This window comes from Barbatula barbatula (assembly GCF_947034865.1).
Source record: "Barbatula barbatula genome assembly, chromosome: 12".
NCBI lineage: Eukaryota > Metazoa > Chordata > Actinopteri > Cypriniformes > Nemacheilidae > Barbatula > Barbatula barbatula.
This window is the reverse complement of record NC_136775.1, coordinates 14,581,556-14,608,177: the sequence shown is the minus strand read 5'-3', so window position 1 is coordinate 14,608,177 and position 26,622 is coordinate 14,581,556. Positions and strand designations below refer to the sequence as shown.

Sequence of the window (26,622 nt, the reverse complement as noted above, 5' to 3'; positions counted from 1 at the left end):
TTCAGGAAAAGCCCATGTTTTTTCAATTTCTCCATATATCAAACAAAACAAGTAACAGTACATATCAAAACAATAATAGCAGTGAAGTATTATCCTCACAATATGGCGGCGCCCCTGCAACATAGAGAATGACAACAGCTTCACATTCTCTACGATAAACGATTCTATCAATTCAAGACATTTTCAGATGATGTAAGTACTGAGCATATAGATATTTTCCAATGTTTAGATCAGGAAGCGCCATCTATCTTCTGTCTACAAATCGTTTTGTTGAGGCTCCATCAGGTTTTTTTGTGGTTCAATTGTGTTTGACCAAACTAAATGCGTTGCATTTCACCAGCTGTATTTAAAAAAACGAAAATGAAACAAAATGAGAAGGATACATTTATATTATGAGCGAATTTCCATTTTAGCATGACATCTCAGGCTGATGTTTCTGTTTAACGTTGTTAATGTGAATGAGGAATGATGTCTAATAAAAATAGATACACTGATGTTAAAGAAATATAGTCAGAGATATAAGTATTACATGATTTTAAGGCAGGGCCAGCACGTGGGGCCCCAAGCAAGTCCATAAATATGGGCCCACTAGTATAAAAATTGTCATAGCATTGCAGTTTGACAAGTGAAAATAAAACACACAAAGATGACAATTTATATATTTACATGTAGAACGTTTTAAGTGGAACATAGTAAAAAAAACTCTTATAGTGCAACAACTGTATAAAACAGATTAAAATAAAGATAACATAAGACAAGGAATAAATTCTATAGAATTTTGTCACAGTTTACTATGGTAAATTATAATTGTATTTTGTCATGTGGGTTACATTTAAGAGGGTGATGGACATCATTCTGATTTATTTTAAACTAGTTTACGCATTAAACAATGTAAAGCAGAACATACAATTATTTTGAGCTTGCATTTCTACGTCTGCTTTTCTCTCTTTAGCTCCTGAAAAGTACCATTTTGATGTCATAGTTTGCCTAAGCCTACCACCGCAACCTCACTAACATAAGTCCTTTGTTGTTTATCTCGTAATCATCAATTACGATGAGGAGCATTTCTTGATGTAACGTGAACATGACGTTGTTATGGGATACTACATTACCCATTATCCTGAACACTCCAAGCATGCGCAATAAGACGTATGTTTTGTATTTATTGTCATTTACTGTTGATTGTCGTGTGGAGAGTTTATTCTGTTATTCAATTCCTGTTGGGTTTTTCACTCACCGTTTCTGTGATTCCTTTGTTAATCAATAAGGTCCCTGTGTACGTTGCATTAATTTCCGCCTTTACGCTACAGAGCGGTTGGTGCAAAAGCACAATTCATTTAAGCTTTGAGGCCCCTCGCATGGTCGTGGGGCCCCAGGCAATTGCCTGTATTGCCTGTTGGATGGGCAGGCACTGCTTTCAGGAGACATCATCAAAAGCAAATTTACCGTAGTTTTTATTTCTAATTTATGTTTCTAAATGGGCTGGATTCATCACATCCAGAATAAAAGTTTGTTTTAACATAATATATGTCTGCGTACTGTGCACATTAGTTTTGTATTAAAAAAAACAAACAGATTAGATGAACACATAATTTCAATGATTGGTAAATATAAATAAATAGATATAAATATTTCCTAAATGTGTATGCATGTATGTGTATGTGTTTACAAATACAAAATGAATATGCCCAGTACACAGACATATATTATGTCAACACAAACTTTTATTCTGGATGCGATTAACCGTTTGAGAGCGAGTCTCTCACTTGCATAAGAGAAAATAAATCTCACCTTAGAGTAGTGTGGCAGCAGCAGGGACTGTAGTGAGAGTTTTAAATAAAGTTTGACCCTCACACAGATGGCTTTGGTGCGCTCTGAGCTACTAATTCATCTTAAACACACTTGGCCAGCTGGGAAATCCCTCCTGAAGAGCAAAACTGGCCTCAATATACAACCGCTCCACAAATGACCACACATGTGCACACACAAGCAAAACAAGCCTAGACATACTGTAGCGTGTACAAATGTTTACACTTGAAGAGCAAGCATGTGTTCTCTAGACTGGATAACTGTACCTGCTGTAACTGTATCTAGCGATGAGATGACACATATAGTACATACATATGTACAGAATGCCATGTTGTGAAATTATGTCCTTGTTATGCCTCCAACACACGCATAACTGTAATCAATATGATGTGCAATTCGTACTACTTTTCAGTTTTGAATTCTAGATCTGAAATGCAGATTTCAGACAGACCTAGAAATGCTGCATTTGACTTTGCTCTGCACGCTAAGCACACAAACCCTGCGAGGGCTCTGCAGCACGGCTCCCAGCAACACGTTAAGCAAAACGCAGGCAGATTTTGACATCTCCTGAAAAAAATGGATTGTGTGTCTTTTTCACACAGGCCAAATGAGAGAAAATGGAAGGGTAGAATGGGACAGTTCAAAAAGAGCGAGAGAACCGATAAACAGAGATAAAGAACGACAGCGCACTAAAACGGAAGAGAGAGTTAGACACAGAGAGTAATGCCTTCTGGCTGTAGATGAGGGCCACAGCTGTGTTTGGTGTGTTATTTTTAAACGCATCTATGCTGCTCCAATCCCCGCACCGCGCCTGACCTATTTATAGCCTGAGCCGGCCATTGTTCTATTTCTGTCACCTGTGGGCCAAGCTCTTGTTGATTCACATGTAAATCAGCCTCCTCCTCTGCACCAAGAAACCTGACGGGAAAAGAGAATACGTGAGCAGGAGCTGAACTCAACTCTTCTGCCACAGAGACGATCTCGGCCCCCCCCGGAGTGGAAAAGAAACCTGTTTGAGAACGGCGAATATATGACATATTGGAGAGAAAACAACAAGCCGTTTTGTCAGGACAAGAGGAACGAGAGAGTGAGAGACTCTCCCGCTGATTCTCAGAAGCACTTAGGTGTCGACTGGAGGAGAAGAGAAGAGCCGAGAGGAGAGGAGCGGAGAAGAGGAGGAGTGAAGCTGTGAAGCTTTTAGCGTTAGTGAGGGAGCGCTCTGTCACTGCGAGTGTCGCTTGAGGAGGAGGAGGAGGCAGAGGCGAACGCTCCTGGTCTCTTGAGAGAGAGAGAGCGAGAGAGCGAGAGAGAGAGACAAACAGTGTGAAGGAGGGAACAAGCTGACAGCAATACAGGAAGAGCAGGGCTGGCAGACGATGTGCTGCTAACTGAAGCACTCATGCTCCAGACCATTTACGAGACTGAATCCTGTTTCTCCACAGACAGCATCGGCATACACCGGCTGCCTTGGACCCCCAACGACTCCGACATGCACAACGTCAACAACTCAGGTGACTTTTAATATGTACATGTCTTTCTTCATGTTGCTAAAATGATGACATCTTAAACTTGCAACATTAGTGGTTGGTCATGCACAAAAGTGCATTTGCTGTTTAGGGAGGCATGTAAGACACAAAGTGTCTGAACTGCATGTTTGTGTTGTGGATGTGCCCTCCTCACACCATGTGTGGGGAAAGTTCTGAGGAGGGTAGCGCTCCGCAAGATGTTTATTAGCGGGGTTAACGCTAAATCGCTAAACTAACAAAGGGGCGGTTTGAGGTCCGTGCAATTATCCTGTCAGACCTCATTCTGGCAAAGCTGCCAAGCGGCAGGGATGAGTAGGTTATAAAGGATGTATTAACAGAACTTAGACTCCAGCATCTACAGGATGTTGTGTGAGTTTAGCCTTTAATTCAAGGAGAGGAAACTTGCTGACAGAAATATGCTGTCAAGATGAAAGGCACATTACTTTTGGTACGTGCCAAAGACAATGAAGAGGTCTATTTTTGCCGTGATGCTGTTTGCGGAGGGTCTGACATCACGAGGAGAATGTATTTGCTTTATTGTATGAATTCAGAGCGTGACTCATTTCTGCTCTTTGCTGTTGTTTTTTACTCTTGGTCCGCCGCTGTCAACATGTGTCCTGTTTTGCTAGAATGTGGTGTTTTCTGGGAAATCCATGATTTTAACGTTTTCTATTTTATGGGTTGAGGAGGGAAGGGGAAAAGGAAGTGCTTGTATAATAAGAGGACAGATGGAGTTATTTCGGTTCCTGAAAGTAGGGTGGAGAACATTGCTTCACCTCTGGGTTTTCTTTATTGCATTAAAATGCCTTATCATTGCTGAACCGCGCAAGATCGCCTGGTTAGATTTCAGCTTCGTTGCAACATAACCGAAACTTTGCTAATTTGTCATCTACTCCATCACACATCGACTCACACACATGCACAAACACACCAACCACACACAAGCATAATGCAATCCTGTCTTTCTAAATATAGTTCAAGCCTCGATCTGTAGAGATGCGCATTATGCAGAGACATGCGAAATATTGAGCTGTCTCCTTGAATAACGCTCAGCAGACTTGAACAACCTGTTAGAGGACCAAGTGCAACTATCCAGGGCAGTAGGGCACCCCGTTCTGCACAAAATATCAGGCGGTGACCGTGAAAATGCTTCAAACTCCTCCGTTGTGATACAGAGCGATTGGGCGAAACCTCATCTGTCCAGTGAAAGCCTCATACAGGCATGCGTGGCATTATACAGAAATATACAGAAACAGCCATATGAGAGAGGCAGGCCTGTTGCTTGCTCTGTGGGTCAGCTATTCTTAGCATGTTATTTTCAGCTTATAGCATTAGCGTGCTAAGGTTAGCCACCGTAGCGCGCTGCTATCATACCGTCCTCACACATTCTTAATATAACCACACAGTGGAACATTTTGATAACTAAAATGTTAGAATAAATCAAACAAAAGAACATGCCAGTTGTTAAATAAACAAGCGAACAGGTGTTCAAAATAAACTTGCTAGTCAGTTTGACGCCTTACTTAAATGACTAACTGCCTCAGGTGTGAAGAGATAACAAGCTTATTTTTTTTTGCAATTTAAGCAGTTTTCTCCTTTTTGAGAATAACAGCCTCAAAAAAAATGACATGGACTTGATCCCTTTGGTCTCTTGTATTTGCATTTTTTGTTATTTTTTTTAAATAAATGTTTTTTCATCCACCATCTTGGTTTCTTTTAGTTATAGTGTTTCACAGAATTGCAGTGAATAGCATGTCATTATAAACTATAGAAAAGTGAACCTTTTGTTGGGCTGACATTTTGCTGTATTTTTCATCTCTCCGATGCTTAATATCAGGGCTGTGAATGTAGTTGTTAAATGTGATCCCGGTGCACTGTAGGACCAGTAAGAAGGTTACATAGACTTTAGAATTTGTGATAATAATTCTGCTTAATTTAGAGTATGTATATGCTGTATATAATTTTTATATTTTGGAAACTCCATGCAAATATTTCATATTCATCGCTGATATGTTTCTGATGTCTGGGGTTTAGTAAAATGTAAAAAGATGATTCAATATATTGGTAGTGAGCACATTCACTGAGTATTTATATTTCATGTTTTGACTGAAAATGTCACATCTACATCGCTGGAAATGCCCATTTAAGTCATATTCATAGTTATTATGAGTCAATAGGTTTACCAAATAAAATGGTTAAAAATGTATTTAGTAATTTACTATTAATTGTCACAAATCCTCACATTGCACTTTACAATAACACCCCTGAAATATATTTGCATTTACAGAAGCTGGCTCTTCAGTAATACGTGTGCCTGTGTGTGTGTGTGTTATGATGTGGATTTCCCTGCCTTGTTTTTGCTATGTGAGGAATAAACTGCCACTTAAAAATACAGCAGCGTTTTCTGCTTTAGACACGCCTGCAGCCCAGAATAACATCAGCCGTAATGAGCACTCACTCACCGCAGCATATGCAGCCAAAAAACATCCCCCTCCCCCAAACATAAAAAGTCAGACTGACAATAGAGGTTAAAAAATAGAATTCAATTTAAAAGTGCCGGAGGCTTATTTAGGGCCACCTGATTATTTTGCGGCTTGTTATCTGTGTGGTGTATATGATGTGCAGAAGCCACCCTGGGAAAGGTTAATACATGCAGCATTAAAAAAGCAAGCAAAAATATTAAGATATTTCTCTAGTTTTTTAGCAGGACATTTAAATGTCATGGAAACTGTAATTTGGTTTTGCTATTTATGCAAAGTTGTTTGATTGTGGTTAACATACTGTACAGCTCGCTTAATTCAATGTTGTTGTACAAAGCTCTCTGAAACATGCACATTTCAGATGAACAAGCAATGAAAACACACTTTACAAAAGTAGAAAATCATTTTCTATCAAATTAAGACTAAAACGGATCCAAATAAAGAGGGTTAATTTAGAGTCTGTTTAAATATCTTTTCACTTTGCAGTGTGTGGGAGGTTTGCTTTTCTGTACACAGCGCTATAAAGTCACTTTTAATATCTCTGTAATCAGTGTTAATGAGAAACATCAGTCCGTGTGGTGCGTGGCTCAAGGGATTATGGGAAATGTAGTAGAGCCGATGAGTCACCACATCCCCTGTGGCCGGCCCTGTGGAGAAAGGGAATCATTTGGACACAGGGCAGTATGCTTGTCATCACATGCTGCTAAAAATAAAGCAGAGCGCTTTCGGTCATCTTGCGTTGACTGCTACACAGCGCCACATCTGCACCACAATTCCAAGCATTTCCCAGCATGCCGTTTAGCCAAGGGTCTAACGCATCAGAGCAACCACATAAACAGAAAGTTAACAGAAGTTACGTGAACGTTAGTCTGCGTGAAACTGTTGGTAAAGCACAGTGGCGGGGTTAGGGGGGCTTAAGGGGGGGGTTTAGTTGCGAGCAGCCTAATAGCTTTCATAAATTTGTCAGGGTGCTCTTATTTTTGCCCGAGTTAAAATTACCAGATGGCTCAACACGTTTGACAGTCTTTCACACATACCCTATATTAAGAGCGTGCTCAGAAAAGCGGTTATATTTAGCCCTGTTACTGTTGGTTTGAGATTCTCTTTTTCAGTTCAGCTGGCGTTTGTAATGCATCAACAGCTCATCTTGGCTTCATTACTCGTAATGTTCTCATGGAGGCTCGGAGCCAAAACACGAGGTGCGAGCACGTTTCGTCTCGTAACATTGATTTAGTGACTGATGGTCAGGTGATGCCAAAATGGACCGCATCCCGCTGCACTCTCAACAAGTGGCTTGTTTACGTAATTAAAAGCGAGTGACAAAAAGTCAACAGCATCTCAAGGGATCCAACCTGTTGCTCCGTTACCTCAACAATGGGCTGTGAAAGCACAACGCAGCCAATTTATTCGTTTAAAGAGGTCAGTCGATTGACACGCGATGACGTCCGACCTTCCATTTCCAGCTTTGTGCTTTGTGTCACGATGACGTCCTGCTGTCTGGAACGGGGTTAAGGTGAGGAAATGCGCCAGTGGCTTTAACCTGGTTGGTCTTTCTCTCCGCCTACTACCAGATGAGCTGGGAGGTCTGAGAGGCTTGACCTGAGGTTTCTTCACAGAGAGGCCCGGCCGCTCAGACGGATCAGAGTATATCTTTTTAATGATGACGGCAGGGAGGGGGCAAGAACATAAGACAAATGAGATATCACTGTGGCAAGCTTTCCAAGCCAGCAGGTGTTTCTGGGGCTATTATTAACTCCATTAGGGCAGCGAGCCCAATGCCTGTGACTCATTGTTGAAGCTCATTGGCTGACTCCACAAGTACTGTAAGAACACAGTCTGCTCTTTGTAAAGTGCTCTTTCAAGTTTGAATTAATATTCCTCAGGATGCTTAGGGTCATCTCTTTGGCTCACTGCAGCGTGCCGTTCCTGTCGCTCTCTTCCCAGAAGTAGAACCCAAGGTGAATTTTTGTTAAACACCAAGAGGTTGATTCCTTCAACCTGAACTGGAGCTGACAAGCATAGCTGGTGTGTACGAGCAAGAGCTGACAGAAGCACAGTGCGTCTAACTGTGTTTGTTACAGACTTATATAAGGGATGATATAATATCCATTGGTGCTCACAGGGAGGAGACGCCACACAGCTCAGTATCTGCAGGAAGAAGAGCCATTATGATGTCGCCAGAGTTGCCATGGCAGCCAGTTTGGGTGGTGGATTGGGTGTGGGTTTTGTCATAGCCTGAGATTGCACCACTTGCTTTTATGATGCTATTTTTAATCATCAGTTGCGCACGCAGACATTTTTGATGATGTTGAAGAACATTACGTTCGAGCAAACAGGCGCAGAAATGCTTCACCATTAATGTGTGAATTGCCGCTTGTGTCATAGTAAGTGCCTTGCTATGGCAACTCAATCCATGGGCTTAGGAGACACTGGTTGATGGATAGGATTCATGATTTGAAGGTTTTGCCTCTGTCTGTGTGTATATATAAACATGCGATTTTGGATACGTTATTGCTCCCTGAATTCTTTGTAAGTCGCTCTGGATAAAAGCATCTTCTAAATGACAAAATGTTATTAAACAGGACGTGTTTTAACGATGTCAAGAGTCTATCTATCTGTCTGTCTGTCTGTCTGTCTGTCTATCCGTCTGTCTATCTATCCATCTATCCATCTTTCTATCTATCTGTCTCTGTCTGTCCGTACGTCCATCCAATTATCTATCTACGTGCTGTAGCTTTCAGTAAAGTTTCTCAACAGATTGCATTACCTGGAACCATCAAAAAAATCAATATTCTCAGCTATTGATTTCCTGCAGTTTATCAGCCATTATGGTTATGTACAGAAAGCGATTATGATAAATTAGTCAACTATGCCATCACGCGAACCATCATACTTTGTTCCAGATATTTGCTCACTCATTGCTTGTTACTGTTTGGTTATTTTTTACATGGGGGTTCCTGTTGTTACATCATCCTTGATTGTGCAAGAACCGGCGTGTGAGTGCTTTTCCTCAATGTGAAACCCAAGAATTATTTAGCCATAAGTACTGTATATCCGGTGAGTCACTCTGTATGCAGTTATAGCGAACTAACCGCCAAACTGGCAGGCTTGTATCGTACAGAGAGCAACAGAAATTCACAACTGTATAAACCATTCTGTTCTTTCATACCCCGTCATTTATCTCCTGTGCAAACAATGACACTTTACAATCCCCTCTTCTCTCTGTCTAATCGTTTTTTGGCTAAGCAGAAGTGTAGATGTGTCACAGTCTGTTATGGTGAACATCTCCACCATAAGAAGCTGTCCTATTGATTTTTACTATCTGGTTGGTTATATATAGTTCTCTGGGCCTTGGGGATGCCCTCTGCTTTTCGTACACGGTGTATTACTTGTAATGAGGCACAGCTTGAAGAATACAGCAGCAATTTTCCAGCATGATGAAGGTGTGATGGTGGGGGAATCAGAGACAGGACCACAAACATCTCGACTTTCTGGGAAAGAGACTGCCGCACTGCGGTCTCAGAACAGAGGGGTCAGTGGAACCCATTGGACCTAACAAGTGATAACCTTCGGAGGGAAGGACTTGAAAGGAGATTCTGACATAGATACACAGCAATAAAGTTACATTTCTGTTTCTGTTGTATCTCTATATACTGTATGAGAAGCACAGATGCTACTGTGGGGCTACATTCAGAAACTTTTGATGACTTTGAAGTGTACTTGCCGAGGTTTACTTAGCATGGTATGAAAAGGGAATTTTTTGTGCTTTATTATTAGCACCAAGTGTTTTTTCTTTCTAATACAACTCAGCCTACATAAGGATATATAAACTACAGTTTTGTGACTAAGATATTCAAATATTTTTAAATAATTACCAATAAACATTGCAGAGAGGTTTATAATAAATCCTTGTATTTGTCTTCTGTCTCAGTGGACATTAAGCCAGAGGTTCCCTTGGCTCTTGATCCGGGCTCCCCGTTGGACTTGCGTACGGATGTCAGAATGCAGGGTTCCGCTTCAGAGCCCGGCATGTGGGAAAGACAGCTTCAACAAGAACTGCTTCTCATTCAGAAACAACAGCAAATTCAGAAACAGCTACTCATCAATGAGTTCCAGAAACAGCACGAGAACCTGGTCCGCCAGCACCAGGCCCAGATACAAGAGCACCTGAAGGTAAAAACACAGCCCTGCTGACGCAATTATTTACGTAAATACAATTCACAATACTATTGTACACTATCACACATGATAAAAATATCAAATTCACACAGTCTAAATGTGAAGAAAGGGTTATGTCTTTAACCTGGTGAGCTGCCTACATTGTTGTGGCGAGCAGGGAGCCCTGTTGTTTAAATCTTTATTGAATTTATTCTGTATTCTTATTTATTGAATCTTTATTTATTTTTTGAAATCTCAAATTGACTTTTAATTGCAGACTTGGTACATCTACGTATGCTCACTACTGAAATTAATGGGACCTAAAGGGATAGTTAACTCAGTGTATGGCTTTCTTTCTTCTGTAAAACACAAAAGTAAATATTTGTTGTTACCGAACTTCTCAAGTGATCTTTTTTTAACTTTCGAAAATACTGTGATTATCAAAAATGAATTCTAGTCAGGCAGCTCAAGTCAAAATCAATGTCAAGGATTGCAGAGCATGTTGAGATATAAGACGCATGTTTCTCAGCTTCAGCAAGAGCTACAGGCCATGAAGCAACAACAAGAACAGCTGGAGAAAGAGAGGAAACTAGAGCTACAGAGTCAGGAGAGAGAATTGGAGAGACACCATCGAGAACAACAGGTCCTGGTCCTACGCAACAGAGAGCGAAGCCGAGAGAGTAAGAGCTTGTCGTCATTCTCACCCACACAACACTCAACAACCTGCCCGTCTCTAATGCTATTCAAATGTCACCAGTCAAACGGCTCATGTCTGTACCAGCATTTCAACATTTAGTGAAGCGTTTAGTGATTCAAGATCTGGGCTGATAAGTAACCCATGAAGTTGTGGGTTCAATTTCTTATGGGGTGACCAGGCGACTGCCCCTCTGTCAAGCATCACTTTGAAAAAAATCTGTGAGATAAATGACAAATCAGCCCACACAGAAAATTGATTTCTAAGATATGTGTGCAAATTTCTGCAGAGCTGGAATGATTATCATTGATAGAGTTATGTGCTTAGGCTCATCCAATTCATGTTTATTTAATTACTAGTTGGATTATACTTTGTTACCAATAAGAGTATAGAATTTCAACTGAATTCTGCTTATTTCTATATGTCAAAATTAAAACAAGGACAGTGAAGCATTCCCTGCTGAATAAAACCCAATAGAACCCTGACCATAATAAGAAAATTAAATGGTTATAATGGGAATTGTATTGGTTTTAGAGGAAACTATTATGGTGTCTACTGGTATGTGGTAGATTCTATTGGTTGGTGGGTTCATATGCCATCTCGCAGTTAGGATCTAATAGATCGTCATTAAATCCTGGTGAAATAATGTCTATAACACACAAAAAGGGATTTTTTGAAGAGTTTTAATGAAAAAGCTAATGGCTCATAATAGTATTTTAATGGAAACTATTAGAATTTCTGCGATGGTTTCGATGTTCAGCAGGGTTCACTGTGATTACGGATAACGGTGATTTTTATTTGTTTTACAAAAAAAACATCAAACCCTCTTATTTCTCAAAATTAAATCATATTATTCTCAATGGTAATTCTCGTTAACACAATCCAGTATTTTTGTGAAATGTCTGTCATGTTCTTGACAGATTTACTAAGACTCACTCATAATTGGTTCTATTAGTACCTCAGAAATAAGCATTCACAAATGCCTCGCTTCTGCCGACCAGAAGAGGGAGATATTCCTTCATTTGTGTTAAAGGTGCTCAAATCTCCAGCCAATGGTGTAATAGAGATTTTGCAGCTTTTAAGAAGAGTGTGGGTGAATGTGCAGTGAAGACGGTGTTGTTTGAGTTCAAGCCGGTCCTGCTGCGTCTGGGAGTGTCAGTTAAAGTTTTCTAAGGCCTTGAAATGAAGCCAAACTCTATAAACACGTGTATTAAGCCTGTATAGGGTGTGATGCTTATGGTTTGTGTGTGTGCGTCTCCTGGTCTGACAGGTGCGGTGGCCAGCACTGAAGTGAAGCAGAGACTCCAAGAGTTTCTGTTGAGTAAATCCACCAAAGATGGTACATCAGCCGGAGCCCCCTTGAAAATGACACAGAGCTCCAGACTGTGGTACACGTAAGTGATGTACCTCACATATCTCAAACCATCATTTTTTTTGCTGAGCTTTACTGATTTTAAGCGTAGTATCCAAATAAGCGAAAAAGTACGTATAGCTCAAGGAGTAGATGTAAGGAAAGATAAACCAAGGAAATCTTTGAAACCTTCTAGCAGATTTTTGCTAATAATCGGTAATGTGATCCTGAGGTTGTATTAATCGAGCACAGGAGAGCTGTCAGCTGTATTTATGACTGTGAGGTAAGTTCAGGAGTTCAGTTTGCATCTCCTCTCTGTTCAGGGGCTCCCATCACACCTCTCTGGAGCAAAGTTCACCTCCTTTGGGAGGAGCGTCCTCCTCCTGCAAGGTCTCAGTGCCCTCCACACAAGACTCTCGAGATGACTTTCCTCTGAGAAAGACAGGTAGGCGTCAAACACAGTTTTTTACTTTGTAACTTTTATTAAATTGACTGTATTATTTTTGGTCAAACTGCAGTGTATACATTGCATATAGTAAAACAGAAACGAAACAGAAACTATATTTTATTTGTGGTTATGCTAGCAAACCATAGCTTTATGAAACTTCTGGGGAGGAGTTCTGACTGAAGTCTTTTTTCCCAGAATTACAGGATCTCTCGAGAGGTGACACATAAGCTCATACGTGCAATGATTGAGGGATTGTTTTAGGTAAATTCCATTCGGTTTCCTACAGGAGGATTTCCTCCGCTTTGAGCCCGCAATGCTAAGAGCCACAAAAAACGTCGCTAAAAGATGTATAATTTTCAGGGAATTTAAGAGGCTTTAATTATTTAGAAAATCCTTGACTTTTCACAAAATGCACCACAGGTTTGTTGACTCAGTGCTGGAGGGAGTCTTGTGGGAAGTCAGTATTATTGTGAGTTATGACTCCCACTTGGTCGGCCAGTCATGAGTTCTTGCAAAGGCGAACTGTTCATAACTGCGCTGTTAAGTCACGGAAATGACATTACATTCCTTCCCCTCTGTGTCCCTTTGAATTATGATAGTAAACAATTATACCTGCCTAATTGCTTTAGCATATGGCTTGGCATGTCGTGTATATACGCAGTTTAAGGGATCAGACGAGGGAGGTTTAATCCCAAATTGTGTGGACTTTGTTTGCCAAATGTACTGTAAACTAATCTAAGGTAATTATGTAGGTCGTTCAGTTCAAATAGACACATGAAAGAGACGTGTTTATTGTCTTAGCTTTTGAACAGTAACCTCCCAGTTTCAGCATCAATTTCTGCTTCGCTCCACTGAAACTAACCAATATCCTGAGAACTGAGAGGAACGGAAGGTTGTGGAATCCAAACAGATCATTGAGAAAGCAGTGGGAAAAGAATCTGTTCTGCTGCTATTGAGGAAACCTTAACATCTGAAATACACCGGGGCCATATTAAAGAAGCTTCCTATCCTAGAGTTTACAGCCTATTCTCACGAAAAAACTTGATACTAAAATGATAACTACATTAGCGTTTGCGCCAATGTCATGTATATTGTAAGCCAACGAGCTGCAGTTTTACATTTTAAATGTGTGACCTACTACAATTACAAAAGATTTTGAAAATCCATATAAAAAATCTATACTTGGACTTGATTCTAGTGCGAGTATGTTTCTGTAATGCAGCCCCTGGATTCCATCATGCAATATAACAACATAATTAAATTCAAGCATATTCTCCAAACGAAAGCGATGGACTATTCAAACAAGCCATTTTGTAGAGGAACAAAGCCCGTTTCCTATCAATATGCCACAGAAAGCCAAACGCGATGGAAATAGCCATCCTTTATTAGTGTTAATCTCATTCATTGCCTAAACCTTTTAAACACCATTTCCTGCTTGTTGGATTCCAAGCTCTATATGTGGTCACACCCGTTTGAGATCCCTTCCCCCGCATCCTGTCCATCTCAATTAGAATCCCCCGAAAGTAAGCACGCAACAGGAGCGACACAAAGGTGCCGGTTGTTCCACATCCCGGAGTTCATCGGAGATGTTTGATTGGCATATGTCAAGGGGTTAGGTTAGCACTGTGAGGACAATTGACCAGGACAAGGCTGTTTTGGCAGGCAGAACAATCTCTCTGAAACGTTTTTGCTGGAGGAACTGATATTTTCTCCACAGGATGTTTATTCCCCTTGGGTCTTCAAGGCCGTATCACCTGTAAAGCTTAGGTGTGGCAATTGTTTGGTCTCTTTGGAAAAGTCTCGAACGTAAACAAGATATTTATCCACAAAGCCTGTTTAATTGTCAATTGCTGGATACGTATTGCCAAGTGCTATACCAAAGCGGATCTGTGCGAGGAAGTTGACCCCGCTGCGGGCAGGAATAGTTCAGCTTATTGAATAGAGGAAAAACCTTTATCTTGACCCACATACCAAATTTGTGGAGCAGGTGCAGTTGAGGGAGTTTGTGCGTCTTAAACAGTAGATATTTTGGGTGAAGGACAAAAAGTGCTCTATCCTGTGTACGGCACAGTATTTCCCTCGGAGACAAGCATGGGAAGGAAAAACAAGAAAAATATACCGAGATGCAATGATGAAGTAATATGCATTGCAAAGGCAATGTTGTTGCATCACATGGTTCCTGTCTCCTGGGTAAACAGGTGTACTTTGATTAATGAGAGAAAAATAAGAGAGAATGCAGGATGTGTACGTTAACAGATGGAGCAATATATTAACCATTCGATTTAAAGAAATCTTTAGATAAGCAAATGGTTGACAAATTATCAAAAAGTTTCAAAACCAATTCAAAACCAGACAGAAATAAACAGAAACTTATATAATTATGAAAAGTGTGTTAAATGTTTAATAAATTAAGATTCTTCATTTCTTCTTCCATAAAATGAGCACATTTGTTACATGTATCATTTTACATTAAGACATGCAAGACAAACCAAACACTGAAACATTCAAAATTGTATGTTCATGTTTAATTCAGTTTCAATTCAACTTTTCATTTTGTAATACAATTTACAGTATAAATATGATTATGTACTATCCGAGATAATTAATAAACAAATAATAATGTTAAAATAAATGTGTTTTTACATAACAAGGGTTATGAACATTTGAAACTCATGTTGTATTCACACTTGCCAGAATCTAAATCTAATTTAAACCAAACACTCTGAAAAAGGAACTATATTTCTGGGTTGAGACAACACAATAAATATAATTAAACAGTGTGTTCCCTCCATAACTGCTTTCCAGTGTAACAATATGATTGATTTACAGGCCTGTTAAGTCTTCGCCTCATACATACTCTTGTTTAACTTGGCATCTGGTTCCATACCGTACGAATGTCAGCACTGGGAAAATTCAAGCAGGTGTCAGACTCATTGCTCACGATCACTGTTTTTGACAGAAATTGCGGAGCAGAGCTGCGTGTTCTCCCATCACGTCACGATCGCGGCCTCCCACTGAGCCCACCATCAACCGAGCTTCCACCTCCATAGCTATAGGGTGGTGTTCCCGTGGCGAGAGGCTGTAGCACAAAATAAAAATAGAAGGCAATCAGGACAGTATGGGGTGCAAGGCGGATTGGAGGAGGCTCCCTGCAGATCACTCTCAGCCCACTTCGCTAGCGGGATTTACATCCCATTACCGCACTGCTGGATGAGAGCTGACGCTTCTGCCGATGCTGTCTGAAATAGCAGCTCTGCCTGTGGTCCATTCTCTCTTTCTCTTACTCTCCTTTGAGATTACCACTTACAGCTGTGTCTTCCCATGACTCCCGGCTCTCAAACTCTTCCTGACTGCAACCTGATTGGTCAACTGCTTTATCAGTATACTGTATTTCAGAACAGTGATTCTCATCTGAGGGAAGAAATAGGATCCTGATTGAGTTAAGGATGGCAAAGAAAAGAATTGGCAGACACAGGAAAAAGCTAACTTTTACTTAGTATTAAACACATTTTTACTATGTAGGACCTATTCAAAAATATATATATTGTAAAGAAAATATTTTATAGACACAGAAAAAGCAACTTTTTTTACCTAAATATTAAAATTCTTGTTTTCTGATGAAATTTTTTAAATGTTTTTGTTTATGCTTAAAACAAGAACAAAAATTTGCATATCACTGTAAAAAAACATACTTTTCATGTATAATGTACGGTCAAAAACACCAAATTACAGGAAAAGATTGCATATTAAAGAAAAAACATGGGAAAATGTAATTTTACAGGAACATAATGTTTTTTTTTTCGATATTTCTTTCTTGTTTTAAGCATAAACTCACTTAATTTAGACCCTTTTAAATCAGAAAACAAGATTTAATATCTTAGGATATTTTTTGCTTCTCAAGTAAATGTACCTTGATTTCCACTGGAAGTACTAAGATACTAAGCAATTATAGTTTTAGTATTTTATTATAGTGTGTATAAGAGCAAAATGAAAAGCATATTTACATTGTTTGTGCTGTATTGTGTAAATTTAGTTGTGTTGGTTGGTGAACAGGATGTCAACGTAAACAAGTCAAGCACCGCTGAGCCAGAAAATAAGCAAATAAGCTGCACACTACTGTGGGCTACATGATGGTGTTACTATAGTACAATGGGGAACTGAAGGGCAGATTTAACAGACACAACTCATTATAATGAGACCAAATTTCTATATTTTTGGCTGCTGCTTGTGATGTGGGTGTTTCCCAAAGGGAGGCGTTGAATGTGGGTGGCTGGCTTAGTCACTCACTTCCCATTAGAGGGTTATTTAGAATCACTTGCCTGTACTGTAAATTACAGTTAAATAAACAGATGCTGCTCCAGAATTCAGTAACATAGAAATCATGACAAAAAAGTCCACAGGGTGTGACTGGAAAACAAAGATGTATATTTATTTAATGTCTTTCTATTGCACTTGTTGTCTTGTTGAAATTTTATTTGCATCCGCATTGGAGGACGTTTAGCATGTTCACTTTTCTTAATAAACATCTTCCACATCAGTTTATTTATTACTATCGTCAGCTTGCCTCCAGGTCAAGTTTGTTTCTTGAGTGTTGCATAGCCTAATTTATTCCAGATGATGAGGAAACGCTGATCTTTGAAAACAACCTGTAAATGGGCACAGAGTTGAAAGCATCACTCCACAACAGAGTGCATTCCCCACTCCGTGATAAAAATCATTCATGCCGGCTTAATAACATGCATTGCTACAAATAGTTTGGCTCAAAAGAATGTTGGACTAAACCTGCCAAACACTACTTCTAGGCTTCGTATTGGATTTACATCTTGACAGACAAATGAAAAAAAAGTACACTAACTCTCTCTCTTCTCTCTACAGGTAGTGGTCCAGCTTTTGTTGAAACTAGTAACTATGTATTAGCACCTATCGCTCTTTTATGACATATCACTTTCTCCCCGGAATTTTTGTAAGCCGCTTTGGATAACAGCGTCTGCTAAATGACTAAATGTAAATGTAAATTGACATGCGTTTCTTTTCTCTCCTCAGTTTCAGAGCCCAACCTGAAGGTGCGTTCCAGGTTAAAGCAGAAGGTTGCGGAGAGGAGGAGCAGCCCGCTCCTCAGGAGGAAAGAGGGGAGCATCATGACACCCTTTAAAAAGAGAGCCCTGGAGCTTCTGGGTAGGAGTGCCATCCCATTATACATGTCATAATTAGACAACACACCTGGGGTGTAAACAGTAAGACTTCCTATTGGCCGTCTCTCCACTGGTAGTTTCTCTCCAGTAATCACAGCAGCTGTCCACCGTCTGTAAGGCTCAGCGTGCTGCTGGTATAGTTATGTAACAGCTGCTCTGACAGGTGACATCCAATGAGGTATCCAGTGTGGTTTATGATGCTTCGCCGGTTGAAGGATTTTTCCATGGAACCACATTTGCTTGTGGGTGTTTATTATGTATGAGTGGCAAGTCTGTTTTACATTAACATTGCATTTATGCATTTGGCAGACTTTATTATCCAAAGCAACTTACAGTGCATTTAAGCTTACATTTAATCAGTATGTGTGTTTACAGGGTTTGTACCCATGACCTTAGCACTGCTAATTCAAATCCCAACCAGTTGAGCTATACACGAAAAGCGATAACAGCAGTGTTTTACAAAAGCAGTGGCAAGATTGCTATCCTTTACATCTCATTTAACCGTAGATCTTTTCACCGTAGACATTTATTAAGTAAGACCTTACTTAAAGCCTTTACATATAATGCATTATAAAGGGTTATTAAAGGCATTCTATTTGTTCATAATGTGTGTTGTAATACATTCAATGTTGTTGTAAAGAATTATAACCATATTAAAAATGCGGGTAACACTTCAGCATAGGGGGCCATTCTCACTGTTAACTAGTTGTTATTAACATGCCTACTATTGGCATATCGGCTGTTTATTAGATCATATATAGCACATATTGTGCATGACCAGACTCTACATCCCTAAGCCTACCCAATACCTAAACCTAACAACTACCTTTCTAACTATTAATTGGCAAAAAATAAGGATTTATTAAGGAAAAAAAGTTGATGGTTTGTTAAAAGGAAGTCTTATAATGTATTAAATGTAGTTACAATTATTCAAAAGACATTTTAAGGTGTATTACAAAGCAAAATTGTACAATGCATTATACATAAATGCTTTCAATTAGCTTTTTACACATATCACGTAACACATTTTAAAAATAAATCATAGTTTTTTTAACGAATCGGATATAACGGAGGTAAATTTCGCTGCTGTCCTTCTGAAACCATCATTTTTATCCATTATGTTTGTCACTGGGTTTTGCAAAAATGTAACCAATAAAAAGTATTTAAAGTATTTGACAACACATTTTAAAATTAAAGGTTAAGCGAATTTGGACATGTAAGTTTTTAGAAAGGACATCATTTAACATTTGTCAGTGAAGATGACATATCAATCAGATATACTGTCTATGTAACTTGCAATTGGGATAAAGTAAAAATCAACTATAAAGTATTTTTACATAAATGTTTGGGCTGTATTGATTATGCAACAAAAGTAATGTAACAAAAACATGAACACCATACAAGTGTTAATATGCAGAAGCTTGATAATGATGCTTCACTTATAGCAGACCATCACATATTAGTCAGCATTTACAGTATTAGAGAAGAGATTGTCTTCATTCAGATTTTTCAGATTGTAAGAGGTGTATGCGAACGTATAACACTAACTGTATACAAACACATTAATGCTTTTTTCCCCATTTATTTCACATTCAACAGAGTCCACAGCCAGCAGCAGTGCCCCAGGATCAGGTCCCAGCTCACCCAATGGGGCCTGCAGTGCCTTGGGGGCTGAAAACGGACCCTCCTCTCTACCAGTCACCACACGCACTGAGGTACCTCTCCAATGTCACATTTCCACTGTTTAACCGTGGATACAAAAGACCATTAACAGTCAAGACTTCCCATCAAAGCTTCTCTGAAACATTAGAACCCGTAGACTTAAAAACATTGATGGCCAACAGGCCGCACACATAAATTTCATAGACACAAGCCCAGCCAGTCGTTGCACAGCTATGAAAACAGAACGCTGTTTCTACGGCCTGTGAACTGCTTGTCCGTCTCAGTCCAATGAAAACGGCTCCCAGCGTAGACAATAAAGAGTCCGTTCACTTCCTGTTCTCTACCACTAACCTTTACTGGCATAGCTGTGTGGTTTTCTGTACCCGCAGGTCTCGTAAAGCTCGGGCCAAGAAAGAGTAGATCGGATATTCTGTGCTTTAAAGGCGGCGGGGTTCAGTTCAGAGCTCACCTTTAGACTTCCTCCAAATCACGCTGAGATGAACGTTCTCACTATTAACCCTCAATCTAGTGTGTGTAATAACCTCATATGTCTTTATATTTTATCGTGGGGGTCGTGTGCACTTCCCTAATGTTCATTAGCTCCCTCTGACTCACTTCCTGTTGGCTTCATGGCTCGGTTGCTTCGGGTCCCTGTAGACTTTGCTCACACAGAGGTGTGTTCTGGGCAAATGTGACATGTCTCTGTGAAGCCTCGGCTTAGCAGCTGTGTTATTCTTCAGCACCACTGTTTACACTCCCATGGACCTCCAATGCAATAGCTGACAAGGAATGCGTAGTGTGCCCTGATCCACTGCCGAAGTGGTGGGTGGTGGAGCTTAATTGATCTGCCAGCCGCTGGTAGCCAAAGACACGCTAACAACACAAACAGGCCCGATCGCTATTGTATTGACATAAGCCGACTGGACTGGCGAGTCGAGGCGCTTCCCGCAGACACTGCGCTAAATACGAAAGTGAACCACGTTTGTGAACCGTTACATTGGGTATCCTCTTTCAGAGCGAACTGGTCCCCTGGGTCAAATAAAGGCAGATACAGGTCACTAAATAGGCAGGAGGGATTATGGGTAAACAGGATTTCTAAAGCTGATGAGAAGATCATGCACTGTTTCTCTAAAAACCTTTACCGCATATGATCTGGGTTACAATGGTGCTGTCGTGGGCGTCTCTGCGGCCCTGGTTTTATTTCCTTCAGTTGAATTCATACAGCTCCACTGCGGCAGGAACAAAACCGTCATTCGTCTTAGTACATTAAAGTTTATTGTTCTGTTGCTGTTGCTATTTCCAATGGTCCATAGTGGGATTTCAAAATGTCTCTCTCTTTCCCCTCCCTCTGTTTTGCTTACTTTTTCCATCACAGCGTTGGCCGTCGCAGCCGAGGTTACTAGGACCTGAGAGCTCCATGTCAATGTTAAATCTCTACACATCTCCATCTCTACCCAATATCTCCATGGGTTTCTCTGCCGCCTCCTCTCCTATCAGTGTAAGTCAAACAATCCTCTTTCACAAACTCTGCTAAGGCCTGTCCACACCAAGTCTGGTTTCTGTAGTGAAGTATTTTTTAAACATCAGAAGCAAATATCCATTGCAGTCAAACCTTGCATGTCCAAATTGGCTGTTTTTCAATGATTGCATGCTGTGCTGACAAGCACTTTTTAATACTTTATTGGTTAGATACTTGCGACACAAAACGTGACTAATAATAATGATTAATGAAAAAAAAATACCAAGCACGAAATATGGAAATACAAGGTTTCGGTGGGACAGCAGCTTTTTTTCATTTATATGTTTACATGCACTTCTGAATGTAAACATCTGAAATCTGTGCACGTCATTAGACAAATCTAGATTTTATTTGAAATTATTAGAAATCATTATAGTATTTACATAGTTGCTCAATTTTGTCTGACAAGCAATATTTTCTGATTTTTTGATAATTTTCAGGTGTGGTGTTTTTGCGAATATTTACGTATCGCTGCTGTCTTTCTGAAAACCTTGTATCTCCATATTTTGTGATTTTTTTTTATCCTGTACCTGCAATAAATCAGTATTATTAGTCACCATTGTCACTGGGTTTCACAAATATCCAAGCAATAAAGAGTATTAAGTGCTTGTCAACTTGGCCAACACATTATTTAATCAATTAAAAAGTACAGGGTTTTTTCCATCTCCTGAAAAGCATCAAATTTGGACATCCGAGCTTTCGGAATGTTACGGACAAATTTTAGTTGCATCAGACAATAAATTTAATTTGACTATTTTATTTCTATGCCACTATTACCAATTTATAATTTTTGCGAAGCATCTTTGCATGCATATAGAAATACTTCTATAATAATACGTTTCTCTCTAACTTGAGGTTAGTCTCTCCTAGACTCTCATTTAAGAGTCACCTATACTGATTGAATTGAATGTGGATGTTTATACTGATAAATGAGGGGAAATGTCATTTATGGCCTCGGTTCAGCTGCATATTGTGCTGACTGTTGAAAGAGCAGCCATCCCGGCCTGACTGGATGATATGTGTAGCCTCAGGGTTCTGCCCTTTGACCATGGGGGATTTTATAGGCCTTAGATAAATATTGTGCTTAAGTGTCTGGTGTCGGCTGCGCTCCAGCCTCCCCGGTCACCTCATTCATTACTGCTGTTTAAAGTCCAGCCAAGCCAGAATAATCAAGTGTAGATGCAAACAATTTTTAATCGTGAGGTAATTTTGCAGTTTAATTACTTTATAGATGCTAAAAAAGATTAGACCATACCTCATTCTTTTAGTTTACAAAAGACATAATCTCATATGAATCTTCTTCTTGCAATCTTTTATTGAGCCAACTCAAATAGTCTCTATCTTGATCACATCTCAGGCTGCTTTAGGACTTCAGGACAAGCATGTTGAAGGTGGTGGGGTATCAGCAGTCATGCAGGGTTTGTCCACGCAAATTCTGGGACCAGTGCCCCTGTCTGTTGCCATGGAGACCAAAGTGAGCATCAGCCACCAGGCTCTTCTGCAGCATCTCCTCCAGAAGGAGCAGCTTCGCCACCAAAAGATCCTTTCCACAGGTAAGAACCTCAAAGCACCATTCCCATTTCAGAGAAGATTAAAAAAACGTACATATAAGAATCTAACTGTCTATTTGAATCTATTTTGACAACACAAGTGAAACTTTTTTGGGGAACTTTCACACAACATCGACATGTTAAGTTACAGGTTCAGTCCCCCTGGAGCAACCGGAGGTTAAGTGCCTCGCTCACGGGGCACAGTGGTGAAAGCTCAAGGTTGTCCCTTGTGGGGTTTGAACCTGTAACCTTTCGCTTTTTGGCCCCGTTTTTCCGGGATACATTTTTCCTTCATCTTAAGAGATTAAAGAGTTTGTTGTACAGTGAAAACATACTGTGAGAGTTAGAACTCAAAACTTCCTACCAAGGCAAGTAAGAGAAACTAAGCTACACAAATATTTTAAATAGTTGAGCATGGCATGCATAGAGGACAAGTGATCTGCAAGATCTGCACTATTTAATATTATTATTTAATTTTCAATCAATGAAAAGGTTGATAATGGTTCATTAAAACTACACTGTAATTGTTTTAACATAATTTTACAGTTTTTACAGATTTGTAACATATTTTTAAAATAAAGAAACAAACTGTCAAACTACAGGAAGACATGCACATTTAAATAAAAAGCGCAATTTTACGTGGAATTTTTCACATTTACATTTACATTTAGTCATTTAGCAGACGCTTTTATCAAAAGCAACTCACAAAGAGTTCAGGGAGCAATAAGCGATATGTCATACAAAGAGCAATAGTACAATATAGGTTACTAGCAAGTTACTAGCCCCAGCTGCCAGATATTTTCATTTCTTACAGTGTATGACTGTTCATGACGTTAAAGGAAAAATGTTTGATGCTTAACATTGTATTAACAAAATCCATTTAACTCACATAGGTCAAAGTCCTGTGCATCCTCCCTCTCCGCTGGCCATGAGGGACAGTTCTAATGGAAGCACCCGGCCCAAGCTCCCACGTCACCGACCCCTGAACCGCACCCAGTCTGCTCCACTGCCCCAGAACACACTCGCTCAACTCGTGATCCAACAGCAACACCAGAACTTCTTGGAGCAACAGAAACAGTACCAGCAACAGGTCCACATCAACAAGGTGCATACATTAAACAAACTCACATAAAAATACTGAGGCAACCCCATGGTATTTTGTTTTGAGTTTAGCGCTATCCTGGGAAAACAGACTATGAAGGATAAAACTGTTTTACTGAAACACCATTCACTTGACAGCCCATCTCCTGTGGATGTTTTAGATGTGGCACTTGAATTAGCATAGCTTAAGGCATCAGTTGCATGCTAACACCACAGAATTGCACAGGGACAAGTTCAAATGGGCACCAAAGTGGATAGAATACATACTTTTGTTCCCCTGTGGAAATATTTGTGTTTCTGTGCACCAGCAACCGTGACCTGGCCATCCGTTTAAGTGCAATTATTCTGCCGCACATGCAAGGTTAGCGACACGGGAGGCTCTCGCACTGAAAGCCTCCTTTGTTAGCGCGAGCTTGCAGATTGATCTGCCTTATTATTGCTGAGAGTGCTATGGGAAATTCAAGGTTACAAGAGCAATTTTCAGACACGAAGATCAAAAGTGCCTAGAGAGCAGTTGTTTAGCCTATTATTGTTATGGCCTCAGTAACCAGGGGCTGGTCTGGGTGATGTGCGTGACTGTACTTTGAAAGTTACTAATTGATTTGTTTTGCATGTTGAAATGATGTGAGCGTATGAACAACTGTAGAAAACTGTGTTTGAAAACCAAAAAAAGAAACTAATTTAAAGGTATAGTTCGTCCAAAAATGAATTCTTTCATCACGGACCCACCCTTATGTCATTCTAAACCTGTATGACTTTCTTTCTTCTGCAGAACACAAAACAAGATATTTTGATGAACGTTGGTAACCAAACAACATGGGCCCACATTGACTTCTATTGTATGGATACAAAACCACTGAGACATTTCTCAAAATATCTTCTCTTGTGTTCCACAGAAAAAAGAAAAATAACAATACTTAGGTTCGTTCTGGATAATTTCCATTCCATATGTGAGATCTCATTCTGAATAAATGACACTGGTTTGTGTTGCACTTTAACTGCAACAAACACACATGGAGCAGATCCACCAACAAATCGTTACGTCTCTCCACAGATGCTTTCGAAATCAATCGAGCAGCTGCGTCAGCCCAACGTCCACCTGCAGGAGTCAGAGGAGGAAGAGGATTCGCATGACCAGGCCATGCAGGAGGACTGCTCGCCCTCTGGTGGCGTCATCTGGAGGCACAGCCCGGACAGGAATGGTCCAAAGAGATACGGCTCACCCACCCATCCAATGTACACTCATCCTGGGGTCATCCGGGTGAAAGAGGAGCCCATTACCAGTGATGATGAAACACTGGTCACTGAAAGCCTGGCTGACAAGCAGAGCTCTTACATTAACCAGGTTAACGGGAGGGTCGTGATTCGGGCCATGATATGAAACGAGAAACGTCGGCAGATACACACACACACACACACATCATGTTTAAAATGGTCAAGCGTAACAAGGGCCATCGTTTTGGGAGCTTCAGAAGTGGTTTCATTTGTGAACTTGTGAAGTGATCTCTGTATCGTATGTTTAATGTTTTGTATATAATTGAAGATGATGAGAATTTAGCCGACTGGGTCTTTTAAATGCTACTTTTAATTATTGTTGAAGTTCGTTTAAATAATTTAAGAAAATCAGTTTCTAACCTATACCCACCCTCTCGTAGGATATTCTGTGATTTCCCACGGCACTTTGAATTTCTTGTATATTTTATTTTGCTTTATATAAAGCTATGTTCATGTAAGAGGTGAAAACAATGTCATTGTCTGCTGAAAGATAAACAAAAGTCGAAAAGCACCTAAATCCACGCACGAAAACTCTGGGAACACTTCTAGAATCACATTCTTTTTTCCTCGGTCTCCTGTGGCGCAAACCGTAGGCTGCCCAGGATCACGAGCGCTCCTCGCTGAAGTTTGAGAGGGAGAGAGTCGTAGAGGAAATGCCTGGTGGAAGCCAGGAATCAGAATGATTCATGAGCGCAGGAATGCTGGGAGAGGACAGCTCCACGCTGAAGTCAGAGGGCCCAGCAGTGAGCTCTGATTTACTGTTGAGGCAAATTACAAAGTGAGTGGGGAGACAGTGGTGGGAGCCCCCTTTTAAAACCAATCATTTCCTCTGTATTCCCACGTGATGTGTTTACCAGGCTCGATGTTAAAAAAAGGTAATTGTTCTGTTCTCTCTCTCATTCGGTCCTTTCCTGAGGCAGTGTTGCTGTCTTTCTTTAACTCGTGTCATATGTTCAAAACCTGTTCTGTTGTATTATTCAGGTTATCAAACCGTCTTTTCTGTCATTTATTTTGATGTTGCACTTTCGATGTTTAATTGTTCGTTTCCGTGTATCTGATCCTCTGAAAAACGTGAACAACAACAACAAAAAAACTTGTAGAGGAAAATGTTGCATTGGTGTGAGCCATCGCTGTCTACAAAAAGCCCATGAGTCAACCCGAGCTGTCGTCTGTTCAACTGTTTGGGATGTTAATAGAAACTGTCCACCGACGATAGAACATCACGTTTAGTTTGTAACCGTATGCCTTCCTACCTTGTCACCTTTTATAAAATAAAGTCTTTTTCCATCCTGCACACTTCTTTGGACAGTCTTTTCACTGGACTACACTCAGAGCGAATTTCCAAAATAAACATAAATCAACAATCAGAATCAGGAAAGTGAAACGCTGTCGATCGCTTACAAACTTTCCCACACCCAGCCAGAGACCGGCTTCTGATTCTGAGGGCGATACAGAGGTTTTACATTCTGCCTTTGAAGGCTTTCTGAACAGGCCTTTGATGTGAACATGAGAGCTTTCTTAAGTCTGCATTAAAGCTGTTCAGATAAAGTGAACCTCAAACTGGTGATATATAACCTGGGTTAAATCCACCAGGCAAATTTTAACCAAATATGCAGGGTAGGCTTAGCCTGAGCTCTGACAATTTCCAGTCCCAGTCAATACACCGAGCACATAACAGTCTATTGTGTGCCACCTTTAAATAGATTTGATATTTCAGAACATTTTTTGACGTATGTTCTCAACCTTTAAAACTACATCTCACAGCGGTCATGCCAGATTTACTTCACTGACACCGGTGTCCATGGCCCCGCTGTATATAGACCGCCCACTGCGCTCTTGTTTTATGCAGACGGAAGA

General features: G+C 40.2%; 1 protein-coding gene across 1 annotated transcript; it reads left to right on the top strand.

The window, feature by feature from the left end:
- Positions 1 to 2,664: 2,664 nt before the first annotated feature.
- hdac9b (histone deacetylase 9b) lies at positions 2,665 to 26,058 on the top strand. The gene is made up of 11 exons (XM_079468576.1): positions 2,665 to 3,320; positions 9,747 to 9,988; positions 10,503 to 10,653; positions 11,938 to 12,061; positions 12,342 to 12,463; positions 17,510 to 17,641; positions 19,258 to 19,373; positions 20,696 to 20,818; positions 22,197 to 22,392; positions 23,283 to 23,494; positions 24,545 to 26,058. The coding sequence occupies exons 1-11, from the start codon at positions 3,209 to 3,211 to the stop codon at positions 24,869 to 24,871; spliced, it is 1,857 nt and encodes a 618-aa protein (XP_079324702.1). The 5' UTR covers positions 2,665 to 3,208; the 3' UTR covers positions 24,872 to 26,058.
- The last annotated feature ends 564 nt before the right edge of the window (positions 26,059 to 26,622 follow it).